Below are 22,383 nucleotides of genomic sequence, written 5' to 3' on the forward strand. Positions count from 1 at the left end.
TTTTGTACTGTGGTAAGAACGCAACAATTTTTAACAAAAATTTAAGTGTACAACACAGTATTTTTTTTTATTTGGGGTACAGTTGTTTTGCAATGTTGTGTTAGTTTCTACTATACAGCGAAGTGGAGTTCCCTGTGCTATACAGCAGGTTCTCATTAGTTATCTATTTTATACATATTAGTATATATATGTCAATTCTAATCTCCCAATTCATTGCCACCCACAACACAGTATTGTTGACTCTAGGTACAATGTTGTACAGCAGATCCCTAGAAATTATTCATCTTGCTTAACTGAGACTTGATGTCATTGATTGGTAAATTCCCATTTCCCCATACCCCAGCCTGTGGCAACCACCATTCAACTCTTTGATTCTATGAGTTTGACTAATTTAGATACCTCATATAAGTAGAATAATGAGGTATTTGTATTTCTGTGTCTGGTCTATTTTACTCAGCATAATGTCCTCAAGGTTCATCCATGTCATCACATGTTGCAAGATACCCTTATATCTTAAGGCTGAATAGTATCATATGTATATCACATTTTCTGTATCTGTTGATGAACATTTAGGCTGTTTCCACATCTTAACATCTGGTTATTGTGAATCTTGGCTGCAATGAACAAGGGAATGCTAATATCTCTTTGATATCATGCCACTCCTTTCTGGCCTACAAGGTTTCTGCTGGAAAAAACACTGAGAGTCTTTTGGATGTTTCTTTGTATGTTACAAGTCACTTTTCTCTAGCCTCTTTCAAAATTCTGTCTTCGACTTTTGACAATTTGATTATATGCGCCTCAGTGTGGATTATCTTTAGATTCATCTTGCTTGGTGATCTCTAGAGTTTGTGGATCTGTATGTCCACTTGCTTCTCTATATCTGGGAAGTTTTCAGTCAATTTTTTGAATATGCTTTCTGGTCTTTTTTTTCTCTCTTCCAACTGGGACTCCTATAATGGTTGGCTTGATGATATCCTGAAAGTCCCTTAAGCTTTCTTCACTGTTTTCCATTCTTTCTTTCTGTTTTCTCCTCTGACTGCATTATTTCCAAAGTTCACTGATCCTTTCTTCTGCTTGATCTAGTCTAATGTTGAACCCTTCTAGTGAATTGTTTTTCAGTTCAATTATTGTGTTCTTCAGCTCCATGACTTCTGTCTGGTAGTTTTTAATATCTTCTATCTCTGTGTTGAAATTCTCACTTTGTTCATGCATTGTTCTCTTGACTTCAGTGAACATTTTTAAAAGAGTATTTTTGGATTCTCTATCAGGTAAATAATACATGTTCATTTCACTAGGGTCAGTTTCTGGAGATTTATTTTGTTCCTTTAATGTGGAACATCTTTGCCTGATTCTTCATATCTTTGACTTTCTGTGTTGGAGTCTGTGTATCAGACAAACGAGGCACCTCTTTCAGTCTTCATAGACTGGCCTCATACAGGAGAAGACCTCAACCAATAACTCTGGCCAGAGATTCTAGGGGCCTCTACCAACTCTTTCTCTCCCCAGGAAGCAGCAGGCATCTGTGTTTTTTATATGCTTGCTTTGTGCTGAGCCAAGGGGAGGAGCTGTCTTTAATTTTTGCCAATTTGATTACTGTGTGTCTTGGCATGTTCTTCCTTGGGTTTATCCTGCCTGAGACTCTGTGTACTTCCTAGGCTTGGGTGACTGTTTCTCTTCCCATGTTAGGGAAGTTTTCAGCTATTATCTCTTCCAATATTTTCTCAGGTCCTTTCTCTCTCTCTGTTCTCCTTCTGGGACCCCTAGAATGTGAATGTTGGTGCATCTGACGTTGTACCAGAGGTCTCTTAGACTGTCTGCATTTCGAGTCATTCTTTTTTCTTTATTTTGTTCTGCGGCAATGATTTCTGCCATTCTGTCTTCCAGGTCATTTATCCATTCTTCTGCCTCACTTATTCTGTTATTGATTCCTTCTAGTGTATTTTTCATTTCAGTTATTGTATTCTTCAACTCTTTGTTCTTTAGTTCTACCAGGTCTTTATTAAACATTTCTTGAATCTTCTCGGTCTGTGCTTCCATTCTTTTTTCCAAGATCTTGGATCATTTTTACCATCATTACTCTGAATTCTTTTTTGGGCAGATTGCCTACCTCCACTTCATTTAGTTGTTCTTCTGGGGTTTTATCTTGTTCCTTCATCCGGTACATAATCCTCTGCCGTCTCATTTTGTCTTACTTTCTGCAATCGTGGTTTCATTCTGCAGGCTGCAGGGTTGTAGTTCTCGCTTCTGCTGTCTGCCTCCTGGTGGATGAGGCTGTCTAAGAGGCTTGCACAGGCTTCCTGGTAGAAGGGACTGGTTCCTGCCCACTAATGGGTGGAGCTGGGTCTTGTCCCTCTGATGGGTAGAGCTGTGCCAAGGGTTGTGTCTAGAGGGCTATGGACTCAGGAAGACTTTAAGCAGCCTGTCTGCTGATGGGTGGGGCTATGTTTCCACCCTGTTGGTTGTTTGGCCTGAGATGTCCCAGCACTGGAGTCTGCAGGCTGTGGGGGTGGGACCAGGTCTTAAGAAAATGGTGGCCTCCAGGAGGGCTCATGCTAATGAGTACTTCCCAGATCTGCTGCCACCAGTGTCTCTGTCCCTGCAATGAGCCACAGCTCCCCACTGCCTCCACAGGAGACCCTCCAATACTAGCCCAGTCTAGTAGGCCTGGCCCAGTCTCTTATGAGGTCCCTGCTTTTTCCCTGGGTCCTGGTGCACATGAGACCTTGTGTGCATGCTCCAAGAGTAGAGTTTCTGTTTCCCCCAGTCCTGTGGAATTCCAGTGATCAAGCCCTGCTGGCCTTCAAAGACAGATTCTCTGGGACCTCCTCCTCCCATTACCAGACCCCCAGGCTAGGAAGCCAGACGTGGGGCTCAGTACTTTCACTCCTGTGGGAGAACTTCTGTGGTATAATTATTTTCCAGTTTGTGGGTTGCCCACCTGGCAGGTACGGGATATGATTTTATCATGATTGCACCCTCTCCTACCATCTCACTGTGGCTTCTTCTTTGTCTTTGGATGTAGGGGATCTTTTTTGTTAGGTTCCAGCAATTTTTTTTTTTTTTTTTTTTGGTCAGTAGTTGTTAAGCAGTTAGTTGTGATTTTGGTGTTTTCATAAGAAACAGTGAGCTCACATCCTTCCACTCTGCCATCTTGTCTGTCTCAAGCTAAGGTTCTTGACAAGAGCTTTTACTTTTGATGAGATCCAATTTATGGATTTTTTTTAATGGATCATGCTTTTTGGTATCATGTTTAAGAATTCTTCACCAAGTCTTAGATCCTGAAGATAGTCTATGTTTTCTTCTAAAAAGTTTTATATTTTACATTTATATCTATGATCCATTTGAGGTGATTTTTTTTTTTTTTTTGCAGTACGCGGGCCTCTCACTGTTGTGACCTCTCCCGTTGCGAAGCACAGGCTCCGGACGCGCAGGCTCAGCGGCCATGGCTTACGGGCCCAGCCGCTCCGTGGCATCTGGGATCTTCCCAGACTGGGGCACGAACCCGTGTCCCCTGCATCGGCAGGCGGACTCTCAACCACTGCGCCACCAGGGAAGCCCCTGAGGTGATTTTTGTATGAAGTGTTAGGTTTAGGTCGAGGTTCCTCTTTTTTGTCTATGTATATCCAATTTTCCAGCACAATTTGTTGAAAAGATGCTCCTTCCTCCACAGAATTGCTTTTCCCCTTTGTCAAAAATCAGATGACCATACATGTGTGGGTTCTCTATTTCTGAATTCTCTATTCTGTTCCATTGATCTATGTGTCTATCCCATCACCAATACTACACAGTCTTGAAACTCAGTAGAGTGGTCCCTTCCACGTTACTCATTCCCAAAATTATTTTAACTATTCTAGTTTTTTTGCCTTTTAGAAAACATATATTCACAATAAATAAATATTTCACAATGTGTACATATATATCAAATCATCATATTGTACACTTTAAATATATAAAATTTTATTTGTGAATTATACCACAATAAAGTTAGGGGGAGAAAGTTGAGAAGAAAAAAATGCCAAGAGCTTGATAGAAAAAGGGGAAAAGACATTAACCGATAATTGTTAAAAGATATAAAAATGGCCTTTAAACATATTAAAACATTTCAAATTCACTCAAAATCAGAAAAATACAAATTAAACAATATTGACCTGCTACTTATCACCTATCAGTTTGGTGAAAATTAAAACGTATGGCATGGCAATATACTCTGCTGCTTAGACTTTGGAGAAATAGGCACTCTGATACACTGCCAGTGGAAATGAAAACTGGTAAAAACCTTCTGAAGGGGAATTTGGCAATATCAAACAAAGCTACATATGCAATTAGCATGAACACTACCGTCTCATTTCTAGGAATTTTCCTCCACAAAAATATATATGTGCAATATTATTTGCTGATGATAGCGTATAATTTCAAAATAATATAAACAATGCAAAAACCCATACATAGAAGAGTGATTGAATAAATTATGGTACATCTATAAAACTACTATGTAGCTATAAAAAAGAATGAGGAATATTTCTATAAACTGATATGGAGTGATTTACAGGATGTATCTTTAAGTTTAGAAAGTGGAAAATATTATGCTACATTTACATAAGAAAAAAGGGGATACAAGGAAATGTATCTGCTTATTTGTGCAGAAAGAAATACAGGAAAAATAAACCAAGTACTATTGAGACTGATGAATGAGAAGTGGGTGGAAAGAATAAGGACATGGGAACAGGTTAAAGGCTTTGAATACACTTTTTTGAATAGTACTGACTTTTAGAATCATGGAAACATTTCACATACTCCCTCCAAATCATCAGCAACATCCCAAACATGCGGGCAAACCAGAATGAAATACTAACAGTAACATATGACCCTAACTGAATTAAAAATGAATAACATGACCATACTGAATAGGTCTGGATAGAAAAGTACCAATCTAAATAATTTTGGGAAACATTATTGCAACCTCATACTGTAAGGCTAAAGATAAAAAGAACTGAACATATTGGGTTGACCAAAAAGTTCCTTTGATTTTTAAGTAAAAATAAAAGACACATTTTTCCTTTTTACCAAGAACTTTATTGAACAACGTATTCACCACTTTGTTCCACTACCTTATGCCATTTTTCAGGCAACTTCATAATTCCATCTTCCCCAAACTTTTTAATCTTTTTGAGCAAAGAACTGTTCCAGGTGCCTTTTACAGTCTTCCAGGGAATTGAAATTTTTTCCATTAAGAGAATTTTGTAAAGACCGAAATAAATGGAAATCCAAAGGTGCAATGTCTGGTGAGTACGGCAGATGAATCAACTTCCCAGCCAAGCTGCAACAGTTTTTGTCTGGTCATCAAAGAAACATGCAGTCTTGCATTATCCTAATGGAAGATTATGCGTTTTTCTGTTGACTAATTCCGGATGTTTTCCATCAGGTGCTGCTTTCAGGTGGTCTAATTGGGAGCAGTACTTGTTGGAATTAATCGTTTGGTTTTCTGGAAGGAGCTCATAATAGAGAACTCCCTTCCAATCCCACCATATACACATCATTACCTTCTTTGGATGAAGACTGGCCTTTGGTGTGGTTGGTGGTGGTTCATTTCACTTGCCCCACGATCTCTTCCACTCCACATTATTGTACGGTATGCACTTTTCATCACCCGTTACAATTTGTTTTAAAAACAGAACGTTTTCTTTATGTTTAAGTAAAGAATTGCATGCAAAATACGGTCAAGAAGATTTTCTTCACTTAACTTCTGTGGAACCCAAACCTCAACGTGAATAACAGAACCAAGCTGGTGCAGATGATTTTCAACGCTTGATTTGGATATTATGAGTATGTCGGCTATCTCCCGTGGTATAACTTTGATTGTTCTCAATTAACGCCTCGATTTTTAAAAAATATTTTAATTAATTAATTTATTTGGCTGTGCTGGGTCTTAGTTGCAGTACGCAGGATCTTCATCGCAGCATGTGGAATCTTGAGGCATGTGAACTTTTAGTTGCAGCATGTGGGATCTAGTTCCCTGACCAGGGATCGGACCCAGGCCCCCAGCATTGGGAGCACGGAGTGTTAGCCACTGGACCACCAGGGAAGTCCCTAATATCTCAATTTGATCACTAACAACTTCAACTAGTCTACCCGACCATGGAGCATCGTCCTGCAAAAAATCTCCAGCACGAAACTTTGCAAACCACTTCTAACACATTCAATCAGTCACAGCACCTTCTACATACACTGCACATATCTTTTTTGCATCTCTGTTGTGTTTTTACCTTTCTTGAAATAATAAAGCATAATATGCCGAAAATGTTGGTTTTTTTCTTACATCTTCAATATTAAAATGGCTACGCAAAAATTCACCAATTTTGATAAGATTTTTTAAAATGCATGCTGATATGACAGCTATCACGATACAATCTACCAAAATCGTTTCAAATGAAGTTAGAGACAACTAAGCACTACTAGAGCCATCTTACAGAAAAATCTGAACGAACCTTTTGGCCAACCCAATAAACACTGTTCTCCAGTTCATATATTTGCTTTTCACAGAGGCATGGGTTAGTTACTCTAAAAATACTTTACATGTATCCTAGGATTGAGCAAATAAACAAACATATTGTGAATAATTAAAAAAAAAAAAAAGGAAAAGGATTGGATGTTTGAAATGGGCTGCATGGTACAGAGTAGGGAATGGTGCAAAAGGCATTAAACAGCAGAGCCCTGAGACCTACCCAGAAATCCACAAACCTCTGCTCTGGAAGTTAAGTTTCAATGACTCAAAAGAGTATTGGATGACAGGAAGGGAAGGCTGTTCCATGGGAACTGGGACTAAGGGAAGAGGTTATATATTTTTCTTTTCTTGGGGCCTGATGCTGGATCGTTGTACTGACTGGACCTCTGAAAGTTTCCTCTCCTTGGTATACTCCTCTATGAAGACAGCAGGAGCTCAGCTAAGGAGCACTAAAACTGTTGTTCTTTGAGGGTGGTTGCAAAGTAAGGACACTCCAGAAGAGAGAGAGCTCAAGAGGAGTAGGAAGAGACATAGTCAAAAGGTAGATGTCATCATGTAATACTCTGAGGGTGGGAGCAGCTATCCTTCTGGCAGGCAGCATAGCTTTGATCTTTGGCCAAACAACTGTGTCACTGACAAAGATTTGGGTCCAAGGGAAGTCAACTCACAGACAGAGGTCTGGGATCATTTGCTGTTTCACTTGGGCCATGACAATGACAACCCCAGTTACTTACTTTGCCTGCCCCCTGTCTTGTCTTCTATGAAATCAAGTGGTCATGGATAAGGTTTGGAGTGATGTTTCTTCAAGGAATGCCGCTTAGAGCATTTGAGAAAGGGCCCTTCCCATATTAAGCTGCATGTCACTTTATTGGTAATTGTGACTATTCTTCCAGGGATGCACTGTAGTGGGAATCTCTTTATTATGAAATAGTCTTCCCTAGGAACCTGATGATGTTCAGAGAACTAGAAGAAAAAGCAGAAAAGGTGTCTAATGTCCTGCTCAAACAAGAAAAATGGCATACTATTAAGTTGAAGCAAAAGAAAGAATTATTTGTCAAGAAGTTCCCTGTTTATACACATCAAAATGGGAAACTAGTCTTGCTTTTATTCAGGATGACCGAGTATTCAGAGGATGACCTGGATTCTTCTGCGACAATCAGCACTTGCTCAGGGCAAAAGGGAATCCTGACCTTAGATGGCACTGTCTTTGGTATCAGGCCTATATATATTGAGTATATATGGTTTACAGCATATCTTTAAAATCAGGTGAGTCTTGTGTAATCCGTGGAGGTAAGCAAGAGGGGCTCTTAAGCACTCCACAATTTCAGAGCAAAATAGAACCTTCCTCAGTTCCTATGTCCTATGTGTGGCCACTTCCCAAGTATGTACAAGTTGATTGTGGTTGACAATAAGTGGACAATGTGGAATAATAATGTTACCAAGACCACAAAGATGTTAATAGATGTCCATGCTCTGGTCAACAGGTACGCGAAGGATATAATGTGAAAGCGGTGCTTACTGGGTTAGGGATATGGATAGAGAAAACCCTTGTGCAAATCTTCCTGAATTTGCAGGAAACACTTCAAAATTTTAAACACTGGAAAGACTGGAATCTCTTGAGAGGGGTGAAACATGATGCTGCTCATGTGATTATTGGCCAAATTCTTGGGAAATCTGAGGGCCATGCATTTCTCAGTGGTTACCTGCACTGCCAAGAATGAAACCATTGCTGAATCTTTCTTTCATGAAGATATACCACATTTCACAGCTTTCATAGCTCATGAGGTTGGCCATGACTTGGGAATGAAGCATGACCATGTGGCCTCCAAGTTCCATGGCCAGCACCTCTGTACTATGCATGAATTTATTACTGTAGATATGGGCTTCAGAAACTGCAGCTTCCACTATTTCCACCAGCTGTTGCATAAGCACAGAGAGGGCTGCCTATTTAATAGAACTAAGCTCCAAAGCTCTTTTGAAAGCCATATTGTGGGAATAAGATATTAGACAAAGGAGAAGAATTTGACTACGGCAGTGTTCTTGACTGTCAAAAGGATCACTGTTGTCTGCCCTCATGCCAGCTGAGGAAGGGCTTAAATTATGCATTTGGATCTTGCTGCAAAAACCGCAAATCTCTAAAAGCAACCACAACTTGCCACCTCAGTGTGGATAAGTGTGACCTCCCAGAATACTGTAATGGCACCCCCAAGTGCTGCCACACGGATACCTACAAGCAAGATGGCACTCCTTGCAAGGAACAAGGTTATTGTTGCCAAGGCCGGGGTTGAAGCCTGGAGAATCTGTGTGTTAATATCTTTGAAAGGGGCACAAAGGTTGCCCAGGAAAGTTGCTAACATTAATGAATACCAAGGGAGACAGGTTTGGAAACTGTGGCAGTGAATCTAAAGGGATATTTAAAGTCTTCAGCAAGTGCAAGGCCAGAGATGTAAAAAGTGGGAGGCTGCTATGAGGAAACATCCAAAGGCTCCCATGCATTGAAAAACATCAAACACCCAGTTCCCCATGCAGAACACGTGGTATTGGGGTGCAGAGATTTTTTGAAGCTACAAACTGGGCTGAGGAGGAGGAGGTGAAGGATGATGCAACATATGGTTCAAGGAAGATCTGTATTAATCAAAGCTGCATAGATACAACTGTACTCCACTATGACCGTAAACTGGACAAGTCATGGAGTCATGGGAGGGGTATTTGCAGAAATTTTAAGAACTGCCACTGTATCTATGTCTATGCCCCTCCTACATGTGAATTCAAGGGTTACATAGTTTGAATAGTGGCCCTCCTACTCTCAGCATGACGAAGAGTTGATAATCCCAATCTTGCCTACCATTTTATTATTTTCCATTCCTACTATCTTTTTATTTGCCTACATCTATAGAATATCTAAGACCAGTGTCAATGCAAAAAATTCATCAGAGAAGCAAGATGAACAAACCTGACATATATTTGATAATTATCTTCTTTCTGATAATAAAGTCAAATATGAAGTGATACCGATAGGACATTTTAAGAATTGGACTCCTAAATTCTGGTGTCCCTCAAGGTCTACGGAAATGAGAATCTTGCTTCCATCTGTCTTTCTATATGCTGAATTCTTATTAGTTTTTAAATTAAAAGAAGTTAAAGCAGCTCTCTAGGTAAGGCAATCTTTCTTGTTCTGTGCTACCCAGTAATCTGTGCTATACATCTTAGGAGGCCTCAAGATATGTTCTTGACATAATGAAGTCAGGTTACCATCCATAGTAAGGCTGAAGCTCATGGCCTAAAACCTAAAGAACTATTATTGAGCTCCCTAACATTTCTACTGAGAACTCCTTTGGAAAGATCTCTGGAACTTACTTTTCAGAGTATACTGTCTAATGCACCATTATAATCTACTCTGTCAATTTCCTCTAATCTTAAGGATTTTGCCTTGCACTGATGAAGGGAATTTATCAGGTGAAAAGTATCTGATTATTAGTTCCAGATGTTTTAGTTGATTGTCATTCCAGTTTTTGTCCATTTGGCTCTCCCCTTTGTTTTGGCATCATAGTATCTGATGCTCTGGCCTCAGTTTGGCCTTGTTAATGACTTAACTGGAGAGACCAAACATCACTTGTTATGTGGCTAAAGAGGAAGAAACATTAAACATCCCTACCCATGAATGAGCCTCTTCAGTGTGGGAATCTTTTCTTTCCCCAAAGGTTAAATTCTACTTGTTAGTCATTCATTCATCTGTTCATTCATTTATTCAATACACATATATTTAGCACTTACAGCCAGATTGAACCATGTAAAATTGATATTAGACCATTTTCACCTACAAAAATGGCAAGTTCATATGGTTCAACCTAATTCTACGTCCAAGCACTATGAAACCTACCTTGAGTTTTTGCTTATAAATGAGAGTTGAGAAGTTTTTGATTCAGAGTTTTAGTCCTAATTTCTCTTAAATCTTATTATCCACTGTAACTTCAAAAGACTGGCCTTAATTTTCTGGAGCAGGAAGTTTCCTATTGCTAAGGCCTGGAATGGCATGGAATATGTAAGAGACTAGGATGTGGTGTGTATGAGGATCCCACTATCACTTTTTTTTAAATTAATTAATTTATTTTGGCTGCGTTGGGTCTTCATTGCTGCACGCGGGCTTTCTCTAGTTGCGGCGAGTGGGGGCTACTCTTCTTGCGGTGCACAGGCTTCTCATTGCAGTGGCTTCTCTTGTTGCGGAGCACGGGCTCTAGGTCGTGCGGGCTTCAGCAGTTGTGGTTCGCAGGCTCTAGAGCACAGGCTCAGTAGTTGTGGCGCACACACTTAGGTGCTCCACGGCATGTGGGATCTTCCCCGACCAGGGCTCGAACCCGTGTCCCCTGCATTGGCAGGCAGATTCTTAACCACTGCGCCCCCTACTATCACTTTTTTTGGCAGCTTCTGTCCTTGCTTCTTCTGAGTTTCCAAAACTCCTCAAAGAATGTAAACCCAGGACTTTGTACAACCAAAAGGAGAGTAATAGCAATGTGAAGATCTGAGAAAGTTGTTGCCTGCCACACTACTTCCCCCACAACCATGGAGTAGAGAGCCTGGAAATACTTTATATAAATAATAACTTGGAATTTATTTTTTGTAGAACAGACTTAGACAAATCTAATATCTATTGAAATAATATGAGTCTATCTCTTAGGTGGAAAGTGGCTTCATCTCCCTGAATAGTGACTTTACTTGTGAATCAGAGAATAATGATTAGATCCCACCCACTTCACCTAGAGTAGCTACTAACCATGGCGCTACACTCCCTTTCACTTCCGTAGTTTAAGGCATGGTTAGAAAAGACTTAAGATGTTCTTCCCAAACATTCCTCCCAAACCATTAGTGTAGAATCATTCCAGTTCTGGATGTTCCAGTTTTACAGTTTCAAAGAATGGTGGAGGTGCTAGAAGCAATGGTAGACTCCAGTGGATCTAGGCCTCTGCTATAGAATCTCTTCTGTGAGCATAATAATGGTGTCTGGGTGTCTGCATCATGCCGAGCTTCTTGCTTTAGTTGGTAGAACTTGTACTGTGTCCAGCTGTATACTCCACAGTTGAGCAGACCCTGAGATGATGCTGTTAGAGCCTGGAGGAGATGAAGGGGTGATGGAGCCCATCCTTCAGATTTTCAGAGATTTGGGGAAGAGTTTCCATTCCTCTTATTTATAAATCACTGTTATATTTATTCTATCTCAAAAATCAAAATTTGGCGTCAGTTTTTAAAAAATATTTTTCTAGCTCTTCCTGAACTCACTCTTCACACCATACCTTGTTATGGATGACTGAGAGTTAGTCATATTTCTTAGTATATACGTAAGGATAATGAAGTCATTTCAATATCCCTCCTTATTGCCCCATTTCCCAGGTTAGGCTTGAAGAAACTGCCCTATCACCATAGTCAGATAGCCCAAAAAACCCTTCTTAAATCTGATAAAGGATGAAAAGAGAGAATCATTTTTTCTTTACTTCTCTCTCTCCATTCACCTAGAATAGCTAATTTATCCCATTCATTTCACTCTGGGTGAGAGAGAATCATGTCACTATCAGAGTTTCATGAGAACATTATCTGGTAGATCTTGTCTTTTGTTACCCATCCCTTAAAAAAAAACACATCAATGAAATGAAGTTGGCCTGAGATATACATGCTCTGGAATGCATGGCAGCACTTTAACAAAGGTATCTACCTCATCTGTGAGGAAATTTCCACATTCTTCATAACTGAATATAAATAATATATTTCTCTCTTGCAATGCAGAAAGAAATACCCTAAGGGGAAAAACTGTGCTTACTGAATAATGGCAATGTAAGAGAACAGGATAAGAGAGTATAAGAACAGAAATGCTGGATGTTCAGGGTGTTACCTGGAGAACATAGAGGGCCATGTGAAGTTTGGTGTCCCGTGGCTTAGTCATCTTTATGATCATCAGAATGACAGCTGTGAAAACACAAAGTATAAATCTTGCTGCCAGCCCTGGCTGCCTGAGCATAATTTTTTTCAGTATACACGCCTAAGCATTGTGAGAATTATAGGCATAATGAAGACTAGCAGTGAGATTAACCAGTTATATAAACCACTGGCCTCAGATCTCCAACCGCTATTCCTCATTGATTAAACTTTGCAGATTATTAGAGTAGCAATGGTGGCAAGACATACTACAGGAACATCATAAGTTACAATTCTTAACTTCTTATGTTTACCAAGCCCTTTCATAAACATTATCCTATCTGATCCTTACACTTTAACTTTATGTAGTAGAAAGGGCAGGTGTTAATGTCTCTGAGTTCTGTCAGTACATTTCCTCTCATATCATCTCACATCTAATTCTCTTAATCTCTAAAACATAAGAAGATACGGGTGGAATGAAGGTAAATTTTACATGTTGGACAGAAATTTGTAGTCATCCTTCTTGGTGAGACTACTTTGCTTGACCACAATCTAATGGTTACCCTTTTCATTGCCCAAATCTTTCCATTAAGATACCCACCTGGGCCCCAGCAGCAAAAGAAGGCCACTGGGTAGAAGCGTACTCGCTGCTTCACAATGTGAATCACTGCCCACTGTTCACTCCCCAGAAAGCCAGTCGATTTCAGAAACTTCTTATAAAGTGTCTGGGCTTGAATGAGTAAGACCTAAACATGAGTATAGCGGTGAGTAGTCTGCCTAAGGCTTACTAAAACTTCCCAGGTCTAGCCTATCATTTTGGAGAGATCCTTCTCTTAGGATCTGACAGCAGGAAAGACCATCCTCCTGTCTTTACCATCTGAGACCAGGCTTTTTTTGAGAGAAAATGATCTCTAGAGTGATCTTTTGCTTGGCCAGGTAAATTGACAGATATTAGTCAAACTATATATGTTCAATACATAAACCTTACATCAACCCTCAGGCTTTCATTTTTCTCAATGAAGTTAATCACAATATGCATGGGAAGTTAAAACTAAGATATAACCAGATTCTCTTTTAAAACACTTTATTAAAGGTTGTGTTGCAGGGAGATCAGCTCGGTGCTTTGTGACCACTTAGAGGGGTGGGATAGGGAGGGTGGGAGGGAGACACAAGAGGGAGGAGATATGCGGATATATGTATATGGTGAATTACATATACAGTACAGCTGATTCACTTTGTTGTAAAGCAGAAACTAACACACCATTGTAAAGTAATTATACTCCAAAAAAGATGTTTAAACTAAATAAATAAAGGTTGTGTTATTAAGTGTTCTGTGCTTAATACCCCTAAAATAAATACTTTAGCACTGTGACAGAGCTTAAATTCTCAACTCCCAGAAAAAAAAGTTTTAGGAAGTCTCTTCTTGCACTTAGATGGAAAACAGATTGTTTTTCCCTTGCATTTGGGAGCAATTTGAATACGGTTTAGTTAATGAAATAAATATAAATCAGTTCAATGTCCTTTTTGTGGGGAGTAAATTAGGTAATAAAATCTGTCCAAATCTGAAACTTTTCCTAATAATCCAGATCCACTCTGTAAGTTAATAACCCAATTACTTAAGGTTAGCCATGTGGTTTCCTTTCCCCACAGACACAGGAATCATAAAGAGGCTTGAACTTATTTGAGAATATTTACATCTAGTAGAATCAGTTCGCCGTTTGCTGATTACAAAAGAATCAGAATGCCAGTCCTGAATGCCCACTGAAGTCTGGGTTATTCTGAAGGAGCAAACAGGAATCCCTAGGGTGCCAGGTTTTGGGACACATGTCTCTCCTGTCAATCAGTTCTAAATGAAAACCATCAAGGCCATTTTAATATAAACTAGTCATTGTGCATTCTTTACAAAGTTGCTGATTTGATCTAAGCTATCTCCATAACTTATTTTTGAATTGTCAAAGAAAGTTTTCCACAATTGTATTTCATTCACAGATGTTGGTTGTGTTAGCAAAAGGAAAAAAACTGTGGGATAAAGTTGGTCTGCAACCAGATAGTTTATAATTCCTGAACTAGCATATGAAAAGTGGAGAAAATGATACTGAAAAGTAGATATGACAAATAAAAAGGCATGTTCACTTGCTTACTGATTTTGTACTGGGCAGTTATATATAAATAATGTATTGTCCCATGGATGATTACTTGTCCATCAGTCTGATGATGTCAAATGAGTATTTAATAACTGTCTGAGTCACTCAGCACTTTAAACGCAGTTAGACATAGCATAAATGCAAATTTATAGTCAATAAAGAACTGAGAAAAGAAAACTCTTTAATTATTTGGAAAATTAAAACAGAGAAGATGTCCTGTGTTCCAGAGTATCATACTTTATAAAGAATATACCTGACACATACTAGTTTTCTGGTCTGGTCCTCCATGAGGATCCACAGTAACACATTATTTCTAGAGTGAGCATAATTCTCGCATAATGAATATAGGCTCTTTTCCCCACTCATCATTTGATCTTGGGAAGTCCAAAAGACTGAGGTAGTAATTAAATTAAATTAATTGATAATTAAATTATCAATATCTACTAGACACTTTCTTAGTTCTAGGACTATAAGAAGTGCCTCTCCGCCCCATCTTTCCCAGGCCTGGGTATACTGCCCCATCCCACCCAACCGCCCCCTCTCTTTCCATAAAGCCATACCACAATGGTGAGGAGGCTGAGTAGAAAGCTGGCCAGGAAAATGGTAAGCCCATAAAAATAAAGTGTGCTACAGACTGATATGTTGGCAGAAGGCAGGACTTTAGCCATGGCTGTTGGTGGTGAGTACATCAGGATACACCTAGGAAGAGAATCAATGGTCAGGAATGTTGCTACAGGTATAAGACCAGAGAGATACCTATTTGGTGCAACAAAAGTTAATGAGTATGTAATTTAACTTATCATTTAGCTAAGCCTTGCCCATAATACCTTATTCCTTCTCACTGACACATAATCATCTAGTCATTTTGTGTTGTATTTCTGCTTATATATTTTTGGCCTTGACTGTACAACTTGTCCAAAGCCCATTTCAAATACAAACACCTTGGCCAGAATGTATGTACAAAGTCTTCCTCCATCTTTTTTTTTGTTGTTGTTGTACGCGGGCCTCTCACTGCTGTGGCCTCTCCCATTGCAGAGCACGGGCTCTGGGCATGCAGGCTCAGCGGCCATGGCTCACAGGCCCAGCCGCTCTGCGGAATGTGGGATCTTCCCGGACCGGGGCACGAACCCGCGTCCCCTGCATCGGCAGGCGGACTCTCAACCACTGCGCCACCAGGGAAGCCCATTTCCTCCATCTTTGTTTATAGAAAAGAACAGGTGTAGTCTATTATAAAAATGATAGGTTTGGTCCTTACTTACCTGTGGCTCTGGCTGAAGTTGCGGAAACATTCACTGGCATTGCCCAAACAGAATACAGGTATCATCAATAATAGAGGTATCAGGCTGGGAGGAAAAAAACTTATCACCCTAATATTCAAACTTTTTTTATGCCATTTTCCCTTTGCAAAATATTCTCCTGTCCTTCTTCCAACTCCATCACCCCACCAGCTCTCCACAAATACATATACATTTAATTCCTTCAAGAAAAGTACCTCAAAAACTTTAAGTATACCTTCTTTTCAAGTTCCTGGAGAAGTGGAGTGGGAAATGCATTTTATACCTAGGTTAATAAACTCTTAACAGAGTTTCACAGAGAGTCTCTGGGAGCTGTATGATCAGATTAAAAATCCAAGTGGGTAATCGTGAAATGAAAAAGCTACCAAGGAGCTCTGTGATCAGTCTGTTTCACTTTTCATGGTGACCAGTAATAACTTCATTCTCATCAGCTCCTTCCTGAGAGCTTTTCCAAAGCACAGCTTTAATCAACCAGTTATTTATGCAGCTAAATATATCCAGATTCCTATAAGAGGAAAAGATCTAGGAGTAAAAGTTATAAAGTCTAAAACCAACTCAATATGACTACCACTTTAGGTGAGATCCAGATCCTTTCTGAGCTTAATAACTTTAAGAGTCTCACCCAATGTTATAAAGGTGAAGAAGATCTTGAAAACCACCTACTACAACTTTTCATGATATATGAAAAGGAATTAGAAGTCAAAAGACTTAAAGGGAAATATTTATTGAAGGTCATACAGAGTTAATGGCAGAATTGCGACTAAAACCCAATCTGAAACTTCAAATTGCTTGCCTATTTTACCTGGGAAAATGGAATCAATGATCACACATTTGTTGTTTCTTACTTAGTAAAGCTCTGTGAGGACTCAGGAGTGACAGAATCAATGGAAATAAGGGCATTGTCCTCCTATTTGTTCCTACCTAGACCCAAGACTAACAAGAGTCTACACCTTGCTAGGAAGGAAAGCAAAACTCTTACCTTGACAAAATGATGGCTATTTGACTAACTCGACAGGTATAACCTATAACCTATGAAAAGAATAAATGTGAGTAATGTCTTAGGATATTGCCAATCATATTACAGTAAATACCAGATCATCACTTACCATTTGATAGTACAAAAATTCCCAACAGCAGGTTTACTTCAGTTAAGCAATATTTGATATAAAATTCAATGAAATAGGAGGCTTCCCTGGTGGTGCAGTGGTTAAGAATCCGCTTGCCAATGCAGGGGACATGAATTCGAGCCCTGGTCCAGGAAGATCCCACATGTCACGGAGCAACTAAGCCCGTGCGCTACAACTACTGAGTCTGCGCTCTAGAGCCCGCGAGCCACAACTACTGAAGCCCGTGTGCCTAGAGCCCGTGCTCCGCAACAAGAGAAGACACCGCAGTGAGAAGCCTGAGCGCTGCAGCGAAGAGTAGCCCGCGTGCAGCAACGAAGACCCAATGCAGCCAAAAATAAATAAATGTATTTTTAAAAATTCAATGAAATAGATAGTTCCTTAGCACTGAAGATAACAGAATTTTATCTGTATTACTATATTCTAAAAAGTACACCAAAAGCCACAAAGAGGGCCTGTAGAAAGTAGCTTAATCTAAGATTTGGATACCACAACAAATTCTCTTAAGAAGAAAGGCAAATATGAAATCACACCATAATCCTTCATCTTCTAATAATAGTTCAATCCTCTCCTCTTTTAGATCAAAGGAGGTGTAGACTTTTCAGACCATATGGGTGGAGTAAAAGTCTATGTATAAGATGACCAGCAGAAACCATTATAGGCCAGTTTCAGTATAATAGGGCAGAGTCAAAAAAGCCCTTTGAATATAAGACCTATCTAGAAGAAAGAACATTTCAAAAATTCCCAGTTGCATTAGACACTGTAAAACAACCTACAGAAGAATGGCCCATATCCCCTAGGAGTTTATGGAGAAAGATTTTGAAGAGAACGTCTTAATATAATAGAAAACAAAATTTTTTCTATTGGGTTGGCCAAAAAGCTCCTTCGGTTTTTAAGTAAAAATAAAAGACACATTTTTCATTTTCACCAGGAACTTTATTGAACAACGTATTCACCATTTTGTTCCACTACCTTCTGCCATTTTTCAGGCAACTTCATAATTCCATCTTCCCCAAACTGTTTAATCTTTTTGAGCAAAGAACTGTTCCAGGTGCCTTTTACAGTCTTCCAGGGAATTGAAATTTTTTCCATTAAGAGAATTTTGTAAAGACCAAAACAAATGGAAATCCAAAGGTGCAATGTCTGGTGAACACGGCAGATGAATCAGAACTTCCCAGCCAAGCTGCAACAGTTTTTGCCAGGTCATCAAAGAAACATGCAGTCTTGCGTTACCATGATGGAAAATTATGCGTTTTCTGTTGACTAATTCCGGATGATCTTCCTCAAGCGCTGCTTTCAGTTGTTCTAATTGGGAGCAGTACTTGTTGGAATTAATCGTTTGGTTTTCTGGAAGGAGCTCATAAAAGAGGATTCCCTTCCAATCCCACCATATACACAACATCACCTTTGGATGAAGACTGGCCTTTGGTGTGGTTGGTGGTGGTTCATTTCGCTTGCCCCACAATCTCTTCCATTCCACATTATTGTACAGTATCCACTTTTCATCACCTGTCACAATTTGTTTTAAAAACAAAATGTTTTCGTTACGTTTAAGTAGAGAATCGCATGCAGAAATACAGTCAAGAAGGTTTTTTTCACTTAACTTCTGTGGAACCCAAACCTCAACGCGATTAACATAACCAAGCTGGTGCAGATGATTTTCAACGCTTGATTTGGGTATTTTGAGTATGTTGGCTATCTCCTACGTGGTATAATGTTGATTGTTCTCAATTAATGTCTCAGTTTGATCGTTATCAACTTCAACTGGTCTATCCAACCATGGAGCATTGTCCACCGAGAAATCTCCAGCACGAACTTCGCAAACCACTTTCGACACGTTCCATCAGTCACAGCACCTTCTCCATACACTGCACAAATCTTTTTTACACTGCGTTTTTACCTTTCTTGAAATAATAAAGCATAGTATGCCGAAAATGTTGCGTTTTTTCTTCCATCTTCAATATTAAAATGGCTACACAAAAACTCACCAATTTTGATCAATTATTTTAAAATGCATGCCGATATGACAGCTGTCACAATACAATCTAACAAAATTGTTTCAAATGAACTTAAAGACAACTAAGCACTATTAGAGCCATCTTACAGAAAAAGCCAAATAACCTTTTTGGCCAATCCAATATTTTAAGGCAGAGATCATATTATATTCTGGAATGCCATTGTTAGGGATCAATAAGGATTAAGTGAGTAATTAATCAATAATCAGAGGTGGGGGCTTCCGTGGTGGCGCAGTGGTTGAGGGTCCGCCTGCCGATGCAGGGGACACGGGTTTGTGCCCCGGTCCGGGAGGATCCCACATGCTGCAGAGCGGCTGGGCCCGTGAGCCATGGCCGCTGAGCCTGCGCGTCCGGAGCCTGTGCTCCGCAACGGGAGAGGCCACAACAGTGAGAGGCCCGCATACCGCAAAAGAAAAAAAAAAAAAAATCAGAGGTGGGTAACTGATTTTCCCTAAGAACTTTGGATCAGGAATAGCAAATGATTTAAAGTAGAACAGCCAGTGTCGACTTCAGGTAAAATGGGAAATAAGTAAAATTAGTCTTTGGTGACCTCTCCCACTCACATTTCTTCTTCTCTTTTTATTCTATCTTCTATCCATCATCACGTGGCTATCCTGTGTTTAACTGCTGTTCTTATCCACTGTCAATGAATCTCTGGTAAAAAGCTTACTAGTAATAGTTTAGGGCCGAAGTCTTCCTGGGGTATTTAAAAGAGAACTCAAAAATGAAAAACAAATCTTCAAGGCTCCTGATATAAAGCTATAATGACAGAATAATAGGCAGTGGGGGCAAATTTGGAGATAGAGTTTGTTTTCTTGCAATTAGTGTCATAGCATGGGTTATAAAGAGAAGTATCAATACTGCATTTGTACGCATAGAAAGCAACAGAATATTATATATGAGAGTTAATCTTACATCTCTCCTTCTATTTTCCTTCAAAAATTAAATTGCTCTGTAAGCAACAAGGATATATTATATGGCACAGGGAAATATAGCCATTATCTTGTAATAACTTTATTTCTTTTTATTATTATTTTCTTTTGAGGTACGTGGGCCTCTCACTGTTGTGGCCTCTCCCGTTGCGGAGCACAGGCTCCGGACATGCAGGCTCAGCGGCCATGGCTCACGGGCCTAGCCGCTCCGTGGCATGTGGGATCCTCCCGGACTGGGGCACGAACCCGTGTCCCCTGCATCAGCAGGCGGACTCTCAACCACTGAGCCACCAGGGAAGCCCCTGTAATAACTTTAAATGGAGTATAATCTATATAAATACTGAATCAATATGTTGTACACCTGAAACTAATATAATATTGTAAATCAACTATACTTCAATTTAAAAACAAGGTTAATTTGTTCTACTACCAGGAGACCAAGACTCAGGATAATATTCCCCCATGTTGTCCCCATCCTTGGCTTCTGGTCTCGTGACTACTTCTTTAGAGAATAACTCTGTGCCTGAAGAACTTCTCTCAAATTCCAGTTAGTCTCTTAGCTTATGAGTGAATGAATGAATGAAAACTTTAAATACTATATCTATACATTTCTTGAACTTTTTTGACATTAATCTGCTTGAAGGGAGGGAACTGAACTAATTGTTTCTTTGTAGTATCTTCTAGCTCCAGGATTGCAGGATTATGTAAACAAACATGTAAAATGGATATATAGCCATGGGTCATTACTAAATTGCAGGGAGTTAAGAAACTATACAAGTTGAAAATATAAAAGAATAGTTATAAGGGTTGAATCCTCAGAAGTAAACAAGAGATAAAGGGATCAGAATATAGTCCTGGGCTGTACAATACAGTAGCCACTAGCTTCATGCGGTCAAGTTAAAATTAAGATTAAATAAAATAGAGATTAAAAAAAATTAAATGAAATAAAAATTCAGTTCTTCAATCGCATCAGCCACATTTCAAGTGCTCAGTAGCCACATATGACTAGCGGCTATAGAACTGAACAGTACATAAAATATTTTAATCATTGCAAAGAGTTCTATTGACAGTACTTGTACAGACTGTAATATCCTGTCTGGGATGCTGATAAGGGGGTCTCGTCATATTAATTTTTCAAGGATTTCCTTACTGCACTTTGTCCTTACAACAAAAAAGAAAAAAAAGAGAGAAAAAAATTTAAAAGCATTCTATACTCCTGCCCTTTTCCAGCAGTATGTATCTAGAACAAGGCTACAAAAAGCAAGAAGAGTATCTTCTTAAGAAGTCAGTCAAGTGAGAATTTAAGAGTATTGTAGCATTTTAGAGCTGGAAGAAGACATTAAAGATCACAAAGACCAGCACTTCATTTTTGTGATGAAAAGTTGAGGCCCAAAAAAGGGAGATGACATGTCCAAGGACATACAGGAGATAAATGACAGAACTAGGTTTATAAGACAGATCTCCTGATTCACTTTCAAATGCTCTTTTCACAGTGCTATAATACCATTTATTCATTCAACAAACATTTGCTGAGTCTCCCCATATACATGACAGTATACCACTTTCATTTGTTCTAGAACTGATCTGTAGGCTCTGGAAGAAGTATGTTGGGAGGATTTCCAGATTCACTTACTCCATGGTGCTCTTGAACAAAAATTCCCCTTCAAAAAGCCACAACAGAATGGATACTACAGAAATAAAAGGGCTAGAATATTTGTAAGATATGTATAGTAAGATTAAAATACATAAAGACATTTAAAGAAATGAAAATTGCTAACATCAGAAAAAAGTCTTCTGTTAAATCACTTAGTGATTTACTGAAAGAATCAGAAATAAGAAACTAAGTGTACTATACAATAGAATACTATTGAGCAATAAAAAGGAATGAATTACTTAAACACACTACAATGAATGAACTTCAAAAGCATTATGCTGAATAAAATAAACCAGACACAGAGACTACATTTTGTATGATATATGAAATGTCTATATGAAATGTCCAGAAAAGGAAAATCTATAGAGACAGAAAGTATATTAGTGGTTGCCTAGGGTAGGGTATGGAAAATGGATTAACAGTAAATGTGCATGAAGGATCTTATTGGGGCAAATAAAATATTCTGAAACTGATCTATGATGATAATTTTACAACCTGGTAAGTTTACTTTTAAAACCACTGAATTGTACACATGAAATGGGTGAACTATGTGACATGTAAGATATGTATACACAAAAAAGAATCCAGATGTACTGACTCACTGACTTTGTGTTCTCCCCTCTTTTTGTAATGCTAGACAGTGCCCCAAACTCTTTGTGAACCAAAGAAGGAAAGACAGTTGCTCCCTGGATCCATCTTGTTTTCTGATTACCACACATGAATTCCTCTGCCCTTCTTCATACCAATACCTGTTACCCACACGTACCAAAGAAATACATCAGAGCAGAACAAACACCCTCCCTTTCCAATACC

At 39.2% G+C, this 22,383-nt stretch overlaps 1 protein-coding gene across 7 annotated transcripts in view; it reads right to left on the bottom strand.

Moving 5' to 3' along the window:
• The window catches only part of TMEM116 (transmembrane protein 116), a 126,244-nt gene that overhangs the window by 31,470 nt on the left and 72,391 nt on the right, over positions 1-22,383 (bottom strand). For 3 of the 7 annotated variants that reach the window (XM_029220388.1, XM_029220433.1, XM_029220396.1), the window contains exons 6-11: positions 16,825-16,874; positions 15,810-15,893; positions 15,111-15,249; positions 13,008-13,152; positions 12,384-12,457; positions 10,835-11,608 (exon numbers count right to left, since the gene is read on the bottom strand). In XM_029220388.1, coding sequence (XP_029076221.1) covers positions 11,408-11,608; positions 12,384-12,457; positions 13,008-13,152; positions 15,111-15,249; positions 15,810-15,893; positions 16,825-16,874 — 693 coding nt within the window. In that variant the 3' untranslated portion in view covers positions 10,835-11,407. Of the gene's footprint in view, positions 1-10,834; positions 11,609-12,383; positions 12,458-13,007; positions 13,153-15,110; positions 15,250-15,809; positions 15,894-16,824; positions 16,875-22,383 lie in introns of those variants that run through there. The other 4 variants (XM_029220425.1, XM_029220415.1, XM_029220441.1 and 1 more) reach the window with 2 other exon arrangements.

This window comes from Monodon monoceros, unplaced genomic scaffold (genome assembly GCF_005190385.1).
Source record: "Monodon monoceros isolate NGI ecotype Baffin Bay Population unplaced genomic scaffold, NGI_Narwhal_1 Super_Scaffold_1, whole genome shotgun sequence".
Taxonomy (NCBI): domain Eukaryota; kingdom Metazoa; phylum Chordata; class Mammalia; order Artiodactyla; family Monodontidae; genus Monodon; species Monodon monoceros.